At 40.8% G+C, this 14,043-nt stretch overlaps 1 protein-coding gene across 4 annotated transcripts in view; it reads right to left on the reverse strand.

Annotated features, from left to right (window-relative positions):
• thsd7ba (thrombospondin, type I, domain containing 7Ba) overlaps positions 1–14,043 on the reverse strand; it is a 1,034,072-nt gene that overhangs the window by 491,225 nt on the left and 528,804 nt on the right. For all 4 annotated transcript variants that reach the window (XM_069935130.1, XM_069935128.1, XM_069935129.1 and 1 more), the window contains one exon: positions 7,831–7,986. In XM_069935130.1, coding sequence (XP_069791231.1) covers positions 7,831–7,986 — 156 coding nt within the window. The remainder of the gene's footprint in view (positions 1–7,830; positions 7,987–14,043) is intronic.

The raw sequence follows: 14,043 nt of genomic DNA on the forward strand, positions 1-14,043 counted from the left end.
CTGGTGCTAAGAGAATCCCCCGCCTTCCTTCACTGTCTGAACAGCCCACTCAGCCAAACCATTTGAGGCTGGGTGGAAAGGGGCCATCCGAATGTGATGAACATAATTCTGCTGTAAGAACTCACTGAACTTCTACTGGTAAACATTAGCCATTATCAGTGACCAGAGTGTCAGGCAAACCCTGGACTGCAAACATTTGTCTGAGTTTGTCTGTGGTTGAGTAGGCTGTAATGTTGCCCATGATGTGAGCTTCTACCCATTTGGAAAGTGCATCCACCATTACTAGAAATATCTGCCCCATAAAAGGGCCAGCAAAGTCCAAATGTAGCCTAGACCAGGGGCAGCCTGGCCTCACCCATGTGTGCAAAGGAGCTGCTGGTGGCATTTTCTAATTGATCTGACATTGTGTCCATGATTTTATCTTGTTTTCCAGATCCTGTTCCAGGATCTTACAACACTTTTCATTTGAGACATGCCTAGATGAGTCTCATGAACTTCCCCACAATCTTTGAATGGTCGAGGGGAGGCACGATGAGCTCCCCCCCCACCCCACAGAAAATGGAGCCATCCTGCAGACTCAATTCTGTTTTATGTTGGCATAAAGATTCAGTTCCTCTCCTTCCACAATACTAGATCATCCTTATAAAAGGAAAGTCTTGACTTGAGACAAGAACTGGGTCACTTATCTTTTCAGGTGTCCCTGACAGCTTCTCCAATGAAAACACCATATCTGGAGGCACATATGCAGTAGCCAGTGTCTCAGGAAAAGAAAGACGAGTCAGTACATCAGCATTTGCATTATCCCAACCTGCTCTGTACACAATAGTGTACTGGTAGGCTGACAATGTGAGACCCTAATGCTGTATCCTAGCTAAGGCTGGTGCTGGAACGCACTTGGTCTCACTGAACAGGCTCATCAGTGGTTTATGATCCATATAAATTGTGAATGCACATCTATAGAGGTACTGACGAAAATGTTTGACCATAAAAACAATGGCCAGACCTTCTTTGTCTAGCTTTGAATATCTCTTCTCAGCAGTCATTAGGGTACATGAAGAAAATCCAATAGGCTTCTCTGAACAGTCCTCCATTACATGTGAGAGAACTGCCCCTACTCCATAGGGTGAAGCATCACATGAAAGGATGATCTCCTAATCTGGGTTATAGTGAACCACCAGCTTTGCTGAGTGGATGAGTTCTTTCACATCATTGAAAACTTCCTCCTGCTCTTCACTCCACTGCCACTTGGTGCTATTGTGCAACAGCTTTTACAGTGGGGCCTGTGTCAGAATATAGATAAGTTTTTGGGATTGGTGTGGGTCACATATAAACACTTTAAAACAGATTTTATTTGAAATACTGGGGCACTACTCATACTAGACATGTCAGCCCCAGAGCTTTTGTAAAAGCTTTGGAGAGTGCCCAAGAGACTTCATTAATGGATTGTTGTTTGCAAAAAGGCAACAGATGAAAGAGCTTGTCGGAGCCATAGATTGTCTGGAGAGGAACTTGCTGTTTTTAGAGGGTCATGTGGTTTTGCAAACAGGCTTGGTCTCAGTGAGAGAAACAGAGAGAGAGAGATCAGTTCTGCAGTTATACAGTCAGCAGCAGCAACTGGGACAGGAACAGGACAAGCTGGTAAGCTTGTGGAAAACCCCATTTTGGAAGATGGGTTGTGAGTGCTTAGTTCAGCAAGGTCAAAGCCCTTGTGGTTCATGCAAGAAGAGAGGACTGACTGTCTAATGTTTCACTTGAAATAAGGGAAACAAAAAGGAACTCTGTGGTGACCTGAAAGAAAGAGGTTATCATCTGGAGAACCCTGAGGGGAAAAGTTTCATCAGCAAGACACTGAAGTGACTGATTATAAAGAAATCAGTTGTGGTTGTCCTGGGAAAAAATCTCTCTCTGAAAACTGACAAGAACCTTCCTGAGTGGTAACCATTTACCTTTCAAGTACCAAAGCCTGGTGAACTTCATAAATGTTAAATTCTGTGCACAGTATAAGAATTACCTGCAACCAGTGAACTTGGATGAATGAGAAGTGAGATCTGACTGTGAATCAAATAACTTTTCTGAATTCCTCCACACATTACATACACATGCGCTTAGAATTAGAAGTGGGCTAAGTTAGGTTAGTTAAGTCAATAGTGATAAGTTAAAGTGCGATTCTGTTTTTATGTTTAAAAATAATTAGAAGCAACTTTTGTTTAAGTAACCATTTATCTTAGTGACTATCTATTGCTGCTGGATTTTGGGGTCCTCTGGGCTGGTAATAGTCCAAACACTTAAGAGGTCAGGAAGAAACATGTCATAATAATTCTCCATGCCCAAAAATGATCCAATTTCTATGACTCCCTTTGGGGTTTAGGCCTCCCTGATATCTTTCATTTTGTCCTCCACTGGGCAGAGCCCCTCAGCTGTGATCTTGCATCCCAGATGGTTCACATTTAGTACCAGGAACACACAATTTACTGTGTTTCAATTGCAATGATTGACTGGGAGGCTGAAGACATTGTTGATTCATTATATAAGCTTCAGCAGAAGTGCAATTTAGCATTCAAAAACTAATTAAAAATGCAACAGCAGAGAAGGTCAGTTATATACTTCTCTGGACAGGGGAGTGAGGCCTTGACTATTTAATAGCTGGGACTTACAGAGGTGGGGGAAACTGATCCAGAGCAGAAAGAGATTCTCCAGAAAATATATAAAGGACACATGGGAATGGAGAAATGCAAACTCAGAGAGAAGTCAGCCTTGTACTGGACTGGTATATACAAAAACATTGAAAATATGGTGGCAACATGTCAAATATGCCAAAAGTACAGAAACACACGACAAAAAGAGGAAATGATTTCCACAGAAGTACCTGCTAGTGGGAGCAGACTTGATTACCAAGAATCAAGAGTGGTATTTAATAGTATTGGAGTATAGGAACAGAGACGCCCTTCTGCAGTTGTACAGGATCCTGGTGAGACCCTACCTGGAGTATTGCGTCCAGTTCTGGTCTCCAATTTTGAGGAAGGACATACTAGCTATAGAGGGTGTGCAGCGCAGATTTACAAGGTTAGTTCCAGGGATGGCGGGGTTGACATATGCTGAAAGGCTAGAAAAACTGGACTTGTATCCGATGGAGTTTAGGGGGGACATGATTGAGGTATACAAAATTATCAGGGGGATAGACAGGGTGAAGTCGGAATACTTGTTTCCAATGATGGGGGAGACGAGGACTAAAGGGCATAGTTTAAGAATACAGGGTAGGGCCTTTAGGACGGAGATGAGAAAGCATTTTTTTACCCAGAGAAGTGTGAATCTGTGGAATGCTCTGCCACAGAGGGTGGTAGAGGCAGATTCGCTGATTATGTTCAAAAGAGAGTTAGATAAGACTCTAGTGGGCAAAGCAGTTAAGGGTTATGGGGATAAGGCTGGAAAGGGGTACTGATGGTAGTGATCAGCCATGATCTGTAAAATGGCGGTGCTGGCTCAATGGGCCGAAGGGCCTACTCCAGCTCCTATTGTCTATTGTCTATTGTAGCCTGTAACTACTCTAAGTTTTCATTCGTCAAAAGGGTGAAAGACCTGAGAGCTTCAATTATCACCTCAGAAATTAGAGCACTCTTTGCTGAACAAGGAATACCCGAGCAAGTAATATGTGATAATGGAACACAATTCACATCACAAGATTTCAGAAAGCTGACTGGAGAGTATGGGTTTGTTATCACTACATCTCCCTATACTACCCCAAAGGTCATGGGTTCACTGAAAGACAAGTGCAAACTGTGAAATGCACACTAGTTAAATGTCACGAAACAGAAGAAGAGCCATCACTAGATCTTCTATCATTACGAGTAGCACCTTTAAAGGCTGACATGAAGTTCCCGGCAGAACTTCTAAATGGCAGGAGATATAAAACAACTCTTCCAAGCAAAATACACCCTTCAGAAGACCAGGAGGAAACCAGTAGGAGACTGGCTGAGATGCAAGAAGAAGGACACCAGCAATATAACATACACCAACATTGCCAGAACTCTTCAGAGGGCAGCATGTGCATCTTCAAGAGCCGATGTTGAAAACATGGACCCCAGCAAAGGCCATCAGAGAAGCTAAGACACCACCATCATACATTGTCAAGACAGACTCTGGCAATCAACTCAGGGAGAGCAAATTCACATCCAGCTGACACAAGATATGATGAAGCAGAAAGCTTTAAAACCAGCAAAGCCTGCTACGCCAATATCAAGAGAAGTATCAAATGAAGTGACCACAACCACTAATACCAAAACATCAACAAGCAGTTGTCAGGTGAAGCACAACAAGCTACATCACCTACACGTGTACCAGCAACACAGAGCCCAACAGTCGCAGCCAAATCATAAGATGGCGAAGCAACCAATGTGATATCGATAACTATTTAAAAATAGTTGTGTAAATAAACTAGTGTACAAATTCAGTTACTAAAGTTGCCCTGGAAAGAAAATGGTAAAGAACACTATATGTTCTTTTATCTTGAGAAGGAGGGATGTCATGTAGTCAGAATAATGTGAATTATTTTGTAACCACGCAAGAATACACCCTTCTCATGGTAGTAACTTTAGTCCACCACTGTGGGGCTTATGTATACATCTATGAGTGAGTGTGAACAGTTTCCTGAGGTGGTGGAAAACATCAGTAAGTAAAGTCTCTTCTGTTATCTGAATCTTGCATCTCTAAGTTATTTAAGAAGCCTCCCAAGTAACACAGAGACAAAACAGAACCTCTTCACACCTGTTCCAAGTAAGCCAGATGTTCCACCTCCCTAGCCCCCTACTGATCAAAATATCATCATGATACACCGCTTCATTCAGAATCCCCTCCAGCAGGATGTCCAATGTCCTTTAGAAAATGGCAGGACAGGACACCACCCCAAACACCCCAAACATAATCTTTTATGTGTTTTAATTGTGACGTACTCCTTTGAATCCTCATCGAGCAACAGCTGTTGGTAAGTGTGGCTCATATCCAGCTTTATGAATAGCTTACCCACTGACAGGGTCATAAACAGATCATCTCCCCCCCCCACCCTGTGGCAATGGGTACTCCTCCTGTTTAGAGACCTGATACTCCATAAGCTTATAAGACCCCACATATCATCACCATTTTTTCTGACTTTAGACCTGAAACAATGGGAGCCGCCCACCTTGAAAACTGGATGGACTCAATGATACCCACAAACACTGTAAATGTTTCAGCTCTTCCTCACCTTACATTTCATGGCGAAGGGCACTGCCCTGGGCTTTAAAAAACATGGTGTGGCCTCAGGGTCAACATTGGGTTTCACTGTCATGTCCTTCGATGTGCCCAGCTCATCCTGGAAAATGTCACTGTACCTCTGCAGAATGTCCTCCTCCATGTGTGCCGACTTAATTTCATGTCAGTTGAGCCAGATTTTGGAAAGCCGATTGTAGCCCAAAAGACTGGGCCCATTACCTTTAACCATCACCAGCCTGGCTTCCGCCTTCTGACCCCAAGCTAAAATATCCACATATAGCACTCTAAATGAGGTGTGGGCTTCCTGAATTTGAGCTTTGATGGTCTGATGGGAGGCAGGTTGAACTCCCATGTCTTCCTGTAGGACATGATGACTGATGCTGTGGCCCCTGAATCAACTTAAAATCCTTTCCTCTGACAGTGACTGTAACAGAACATGGTTCAGGTGGTTCCTCATCTGTTTTCACTCAAAACATATTGTAAGAACATGTTGTCTCTTCATTTGCTTCTTCTCGGTAGTGTGTGGCTTTGCGCTTTCCTCTGCCCAGGCTTAAACTTACCCTTTGAACTCCTGCACTTCTTAACTAAATGTTCATTTTGGCCACAACCATAGCAGACAGCGTCTTTGAATTCCACTCATTTGCATAGTGCATCCCTCCACACCAAAAACATTCTGCCCACTTTGTTTGTATACCAGTCTCCCTCTTGACTTGGTACACTGCCACTGACTGCAATCGCTCCCTCCCCTGTGTCCTTTCTGGATATTATTGGGATTATTAGCCACCATCTCCATGCCTTGGGCTTTCTAGAAAGTCAGCAGTGGGGTTTCCCACAACAAGCAACATCATTATTAATGGCACATACCAATCTATCACAGAGCATATCATCCAATACTGCCTCAAAATCACAATCCTCCAATAGCTGCTAAAGCTCAGCCACAGTCTGTGCTGGCTTCCTGAAAAGGCTGTGAAACTTAAACCATTGGATTATCACAGAAGGTTTCAGATTGTAGTGGTTCCCCTCAAGATTGACCAGTTCATCAAATGGAATTTCCCCTGGTTTCCACAGTGTGGCTAAATTCCTTATCAATTTGTAAGTTTTTGCCACCCCCCCAACCCCACCACCCCTCACCCACACACACACACAGGAGAATAGAGCACTTCTTAGCCTCCTCAGTAATTTCATTAGCACAGAAAGTGTCCCAATCTTTCCTCATACTCTGGCCAATCCTCATTCACTTTCACAAATTCACTAATAATCCCAAACATAGCTATCAAAACACATGGCTCTGGTTTAAACAGGTCAACACTGACACAAAACCAGTCCACCTCATCACTAAAAATACGTGGTAACTTCTACTTTAAAAAAAGAACCATTTGACAACTTCAAGCTCAAAGGACAACTTTATCTAGAACAACAAAAACTAACCCCTTTTTTTTCCCCTCTGCAACACACAGCATAGTCTCCAAGCTAGAAGCAAGGCACATAGGAAGTAAAACCCCTCCCAGCCTCACTTTATAAACAGCTCACATTACAACAATAATCCAAATTCATCCAGTAATCAACTATCTGAACAACATGTAATGAAACTGGTATCTTTTTTTGTGATGGGATTTTGCTTGCCTTTCATTAATGTAGCACAGAAGGCATACAATAAGGCTTCAAGATTTAAAACTGCTATTAATCCAAAATAGATATGTATTAAGTAAGGCAATAAGATAGATGCAAAAACAGATGAGATTAACGAGAGAATGCCCCAACAACAGACCTGAACATGACAACCAATAATGGTGAAGGATTTAATAAAAGCATGATGCAAGTTACAGGATACCATACGTTGTTGGACTAGTGAAGGTTCCAGTAAGCAGAGAGCAAAGTCAATCAAGGAACAGAAATGCAAGGATCAGAATTTTGAAGTATCAGGGCAAAAAATGATATGAAGGAAGGTCACCAGGAACATGAATATCAGAGAAAGAACAGGATTACAAAGCATAGACTCTTGGAACTTTGAAATAAATGTTGATTCATAAACATTTTAATAATCTGAATTATAGATGTTTAAACAAAATAACTTGCATTGCATTCCATGACTCTAATTCATATTGTTAACACCCTTTTGTCTTTCCAGGAAGGAGCATAACAAATCCCCAAGGTTCAATTAAGCATCTAGTTTCATTTTGTAAATGCTGCTTTGGTCTGTTGATTTGCTGATAATTATTTTGGAACTGTATAAAGACTTTCTGAATTGCAGCTGGTTAATGTGCACATCATTCACAGAGCGTGACAGATGTTAAGTGACACACGAGCCAGAAATGTAGCTTTGCTAAAGCAATGAAAAAACAAACTAAATCCAGAAAAATTTAGGAAGATATGAGAAAGTAAAGAAATGCTGAAAGTGAAACAAATATGAACAGTTCTAATTTATTATTTATAGTACATCTTCAGACCATTGTGACAGGATGAGGCTGAAAGCATTGGTCATAAAATAGAACTTAAAATTTGACATAGGCATAATACTTAACATCAAAATAGTCAAATAAAAACTTTATCATGGAAATAAGGAGAGTTAAAGTAAAAAATAAATACCTCTATTTTTTTGAGGATCTTGGCAGTTCTCAGGCATGCAGGATCTCCACGAAGACCAAGCTGAAGCTAAGCATTCAGTCGTACAGGCAACGTTGCAAAGCTGTGAAGTGACTGGTGTTGGCTCTATGCAGAGATTGTGATCCACTGGCCTAGACACTGAAATAAAGCACATTTATGTTCCTCTTTATTCAATATTGTTAAATGTCATTGACTAATCTAAGAGAAAATTTCCTCGATGAGGCTTAAAATCAAAAAGGAGGGTATAACAATAACACCACTTTATAAAACATCTTACCATCAAACCTGAACAAAAGAGGCAATGAAAAAATTTTATAGGCCTCCAAGTTTTCCTGTTCCTTATTTAAGATGACTCATATTCATGCAAGTGAATCAGCTAATAGAAAAATAAATAATAAAAAAAATAAGGCATCTTATAGTGGTGACTCTTCGTGTGCACTCTAGCGGGAATCATCAGATATTCCTGTTGAGACTACTACAGCTCAAACCCACACCCACAGCAACCAACATATCTGTAAATAATGATGTATTAAGAACGTTGGAAGACTTAAGAGATTGTCAGAAATGGAAAACTCCGGTGGACCACAGGCGATTCAGGCATTTGGCACCCAAGCCCTTAAGGGAAGACTCGACTATGCATACACAGAGTGGGGTGGGGGGGGGGGGGCTAAGGTTAAACTAAGATGCTGGACCCTGAGGCCTCCTCTCCCTACCATCATCCTGGCTAACGAACGGTCTTTAGAAAATAAACTGGATGAACTCAGGGTTAAACTACAGCAGCAGAGGAACATCAGGAATTGCTGTGTGATGTACTTCATTGAAACATGCTGAATGAGAGCCTTCTGGACACGGCACAACAGCCCAAGGGCTTCATTTTCATGCAAAGTGGAAACCGGTGTCATGCGAAGGCAGAGGGAGCAGTGTTTGCTTCATTACCAATTCATGGTGGTGCAGAGACATGACAATCATGTCCCAGTCCTGTTCTCCTGACCTGCAATATCTGGCAATCAAGCGTCATCCATTCTATCTGCCAAGGGAGGTCACCAACATCATCCTAGTCACTGTGTACATTCCACCCCAGGCTAACATCAGGCTGGCACTGGAGGAGCTGAACACTGTAATCAGCATCAAAGAGACAGCACACCCTGATGCCTTCCCAATCATTATAGGGGACTTGAACCAGGCCTATCTGAAAAAGTATCTGACAAACTATCACCAATATATTACCTGCACAACCAGAGGAGCCAACATACTTGATCATGCCACACCACCATCATGAACAATTACCAAGCCTTCCAACGCCCACTCTCCAGTAAGTCTGGTCACCTGGCTGTACTTCTACTCCTGGCATACAGAGACTGAAGACGACAAAATCAGTGGTGAAAATGGTGAAAGTATGGTAGAGAGGCAGAAGAGTGCCTGCAGGACAGCTTTGAATTGGTATTCAAGGACTTATCTTCAAACTTGCCACAGCTGTCACCAACTTCATCAGGTCCTGTGTAGATGAGTGAGTGCCTATTCACACATACCATGAGTACCCCAACCAAAAGCCATGGACAAATCAACCTGCTGAGGGCTAGGATGATGGTGTTTAAAACAAGTAATCCAGATCTCTATAGCAAGTCCAAGTACTACTTACAGAAGGCTATGTTAACAGCAATTCCAAGTGAAGTGAGAAACAAAGTTAGATACTCACCAGCTATGGCAGGACTTACATCCTACAAGACAAAGCTGAACATCATAAATGGTCTTCACTCCTCAATGAGCTGAACACCTTTTATGCTCACTTTGAAAAGGAGAATTCAATTGTACCAATGAGAATCTCTGCAGAAGCTGGAAACCTGTGATATCTATCTCTGAGGCCAATGCCAGGAGATCTTTCAAGAGAGTGAACCCTCACAAGGCATCAGGTCCTACACCTGGCAGTGTACAGAAAATCTGTGCCAAACAACTAGCTGGAGTGTTCACGGACATTTTCAGCCTCTCTCTCACTGCTGCAGTCAGAGGTTCACAGCTACTGCAAAAGGACATCAATCATAACATAGTCTAAAAAGAGTAGAGTGAGCTGCCTCAATGACTATCATCCAGTAGCACTCACATCTTTGGATGTTGGTCATAGCCTGAATTAATTCATACCTAAGTAAAAACCTGGACCCTCTGCAATTTGCCTTCTTTCACAATTCTTCCACAGCAAATGCATTTCACTTGCTCACCACTCGGCCCTGGATCATCTAGGTAACAACAACGTGTACATCTGGCTACTTTTCATTAATTAAAGTTCAGCTTTCAATATCATCATTCTCTCAGTATTGGTCAGCAAGCTTAAAACCTGCTCCTCTGCACCTTCCTCAATCGGAAGACAACATTCAGAGCAGATCGGTAACAAAGTCTCCTTCTCACTGACAATCAACACAGGTGCATCACAAGGATGCATGCTTAGCCCATTGCTCTACTCTCTACACCCTTAACTGTGTGGCTAATCACAAATCAAATTCCATTCACAAATCTGTCGATAACACCATGGTTGTTGGCAGAATCACAGATGGCAATGTGAAAGCATACAGAAATTAGATAGATCACCTAATTGAATGGTGCACACAATCTTGCACTCAGTGGTAGCAAAACTAAGGAACTGATTATAGACCAGGAGGAAACCAGGAGAACACAAATCAGACCTCAATGAGCAGTAAGCAGTGGAGGGGGTGAAAATCTTCAAATTCCTGGGTGTCAACATCTCTGAAGATCGATCTTGGGGACAACATGCAATCATGAAGAAGGCTCACCAGCGGCTATATTTCATTAGGTGTTTGAGGAGATTTGACATGTCACCTAAGACTCTTGCAAATGTACCATGGAGAAGATTCCGACTGGTTGCATCACCGTCTGGTATGGAGATGCCAATGAAAAAATAGGAAAAAGTCTACAAAGAGTTGTGAACTTGGCCAGCGCCATCATGAGCATTAACCTTCACTCCATTAAGAACATCTACAAGAGGTGGCATCTCAAGAAAGCAGCATCTCTCATCAAGGACCCTCACCACCAAGGCCATGCCCTCTTCTCACTGCTACTAGCAGGAAGGAGGTACACGAACCTGAAGTCAAATGTCCATCTTTACAAAAACAGCTTCTTCCCCTCTGCAATCAGATTTTTTTTAATTTATTTCCTTTGTACTAATCTATTTATTTTAAATACTGTATTTACAGAAATGTAATTCATAGCAATTCTACACCTGTAATGCACAATAATCTTATGACAAAACAACAAATTGTGTTACATATTAACTTATAACAATAAACTTAATTCTAATTCTTACTTCATAAGACCAAAAATTACCATCAACTAGATACCACAACACCAATGTGATTGCCTTCAATCTCCATCATGAACCCTATCCCTCTCCTTGATGATTACACAAGGCAGAAGCAGACTTTCCTTGGTCACATCCAACTCTGAGATGTGGCCAATTACATAGAAGATACCACCACTTATTTCCATGCCCGTTACTTTGCCTGACTCTGCCCATGCCTCAACTTACCCGATGCAGCGATTGTCATCTATTCTCTTTATTATCCATCAATTTGAATATTCATGAGGGTCCTGAAGGCATGATGGGCTCCTGAAAGGCCTTGGGCTTTGAAGACTTCCTGATCGTGGCAGAGGTTTGGTACCAGAGCTCAAGTTGCCGATGAATCGAACAGGAGTGTGTGCGGCTGCAGAGGCTGCAGGAGTTCTGGATGCAAATCCACAGACACTCGATGCCTCTGCTTTGCTTTTATTCGTACTATCATGAGTGTCAGCCAACACTCTTTGTCTACCTTATGGCTGGCAATAGTTAAACCTACCCCTTTGTTACATTTTTAATGTACTATTATGTGACAGTAAAATGAACCTTGAACCTTGACCCTTGATATATAAATAATGAACAAAGAGCATTCCTATATTTAGGGATTGTAATAAATATTTATTTTTTTAACTTGCCAGAAGCTAAACACGTATTCCTTTGCAAAATGTTCCTGAAATAAACATGTGCTGCTCCCACTGTCATTAGCACAATTTTCAAGATCCAAAGCTGCAATAAACATTGAAATACCCAAAGGAAATAATTCTTTATTTAATTTTATATTACAGCAAGAATGTGTCTATTCTGATTTTTTTAAAATATATTGAGTACACTTTAATAACTCAAAGAAGTTGAATTATATTCTCTCTCATTTGTCATGATGTAGAGATAATATTAAAACAGATGCTCCAAAAGACTGAGTACAAAAGATTTTCAATAATGGGACCTGTGCCATTTTCTTTATTATCTGCATTGCTGCCTTCAAACCCAGAATGACCATTTATCAGTCATTCAGCTGTCATAACCAAGACATCTATTAACATAAATGATCTTCTGGCAATGTCTGTGGTGTTTTTAGTCTCTCCTATAATAATTTTCCTTCCAACATGCAGCCAATTCACTAAGCGGGTACCAGAAATTAAGTGGCATCTCACTTATCACCTTTCTTGAAATGTGTGATCAGAAAATTAAATGGCTTTGTGTCATTTTATTCTCTTAGCTAATAAGAAGGCGATTGTGTTTCCCCAAACCATTCAATGTCTTTATCACAATATAGATGCAGTGTTACTAAGACATGTTGAATGTACACAAACTTCAAATGCACTGCTTTTAACAACGCATGATGAATGCTTTTTCTTGAGGAGTATGAAAGACAGGGCCTTGATTTTCAATGACCCACATGATACTATTTCCTCTTTGATGACTGTCAGAAACTCATTAAAATGTGTTCGTTCGAATTTATTAATTGATACTAAATGGTACTTCATGCTACTAAACTAAATTTCATTTTGAACACATCAGCACCATAAATTGTATAAGGTTGTGCACTGACACTGGGGAAAAAAAAACAGCATATATTTTAATTTGATCTGTAATTTAGTAACTAAAAGCAATCTCTTCACCTACTCTGTTAGCTAGAAGAGGGCAGCACCTAATAACCTGAATATGCCTGGGATTGTCTGATCTCGGAAGCTAAGCAGGCTCAGGACTGGTCAGTACTTGGAGGGGAGACCACCTAGGAACACCAGGTGCTGTAGGTTTCTGTGAGGGGTGCTGGACAAAGTGGTGACTCTGTTTGCCTTATGATAGACAAAAATCAAAGAATTTCATAAATGTGGTATTACATGACAATAATGGAACCTTTACCTTTACAAGTTTGTAATATTTCAAAATCTACTTAAAATTACCAAGGTATTTGATTTAATATGGCATTGTTCAAGAGAAATTGTTGACCAGCCACATTGATGCTACAGAAAACTGTTGCCTTGCATTGTAACTTTACCACCCTTACATCTCACATTTTTTTCAGGACTATGTTCTTTCATTCAGGTAAATTTGAATAAACTTGGTGCCCTTTCATACAATATTTTTGTATGATATAATTTCTAACATTTTTTCTGATTTACTGTCCTTTCCTGATACCATTAAATTTCTCTTTTGGGTGAAGACCAGGTTTTCTTGTGTTTGATGAATGCTGATCCAAAGCTTTCCAGTTTTTGGGTTTTTTTGGGGTTTAATTGTTTTAGGAAGTTTTACTATAAAGTGTTTTTTTTATTTGATTGATTATGGGGAGATGAAGACACTTCAATTATTTACTGATTACTGCATATTGTAATCTTTTCTATCATGTGTCCTTATTCTCTCCATGCATTGTCCATTGTAAGTTTTATATTAAAATCAATAAAAAGATTGTAAAAGAAGGAAGTATGGAAGAAGTCAACTAAACTTGACTGATTCACAGGAAGAGGGCTCATAAACTTTGAGCAGAGTGCTAAGGGAGCCATAGGCAAATAAAGATTGAGAATGTTTGTTCAGGGCTATTAATAGAGGTGTTTCCATCACAATCCATAGAGTCATTGCCGAACATTTTATCCTTCTTACTTCTGTGATAGATCATGCTGTATTTTACATTGTATGTAGATATGTTTTGATAGATAAATTGTTTTGGAAAGCAACATACGAAAGAACTCAGAGGATTAGGTTCAGAGCCACAGGTTGTCTGAGTGCAGTTGGCTGTTCTTAGAGGGTCATGTGATTTTGCAAGCAGAGAGAGAAAAACAGGCTTTTCTCTAAGAGAGAGAGAGAGAGAGATCAGTTCTATAGATCAGCAGCAGCTGGGACTGGAGCATGACAAG

Source organism: Narcine bancroftii, chromosome 4 (assembly GCF_036971445.1).
Source record: "Narcine bancroftii isolate sNarBan1 chromosome 4, sNarBan1.hap1, whole genome shotgun sequence".
NCBI lineage: Eukaryota > Metazoa > Chordata > Chondrichthyes > Torpediniformes > Narcinidae > Narcine > Narcine bancroftii.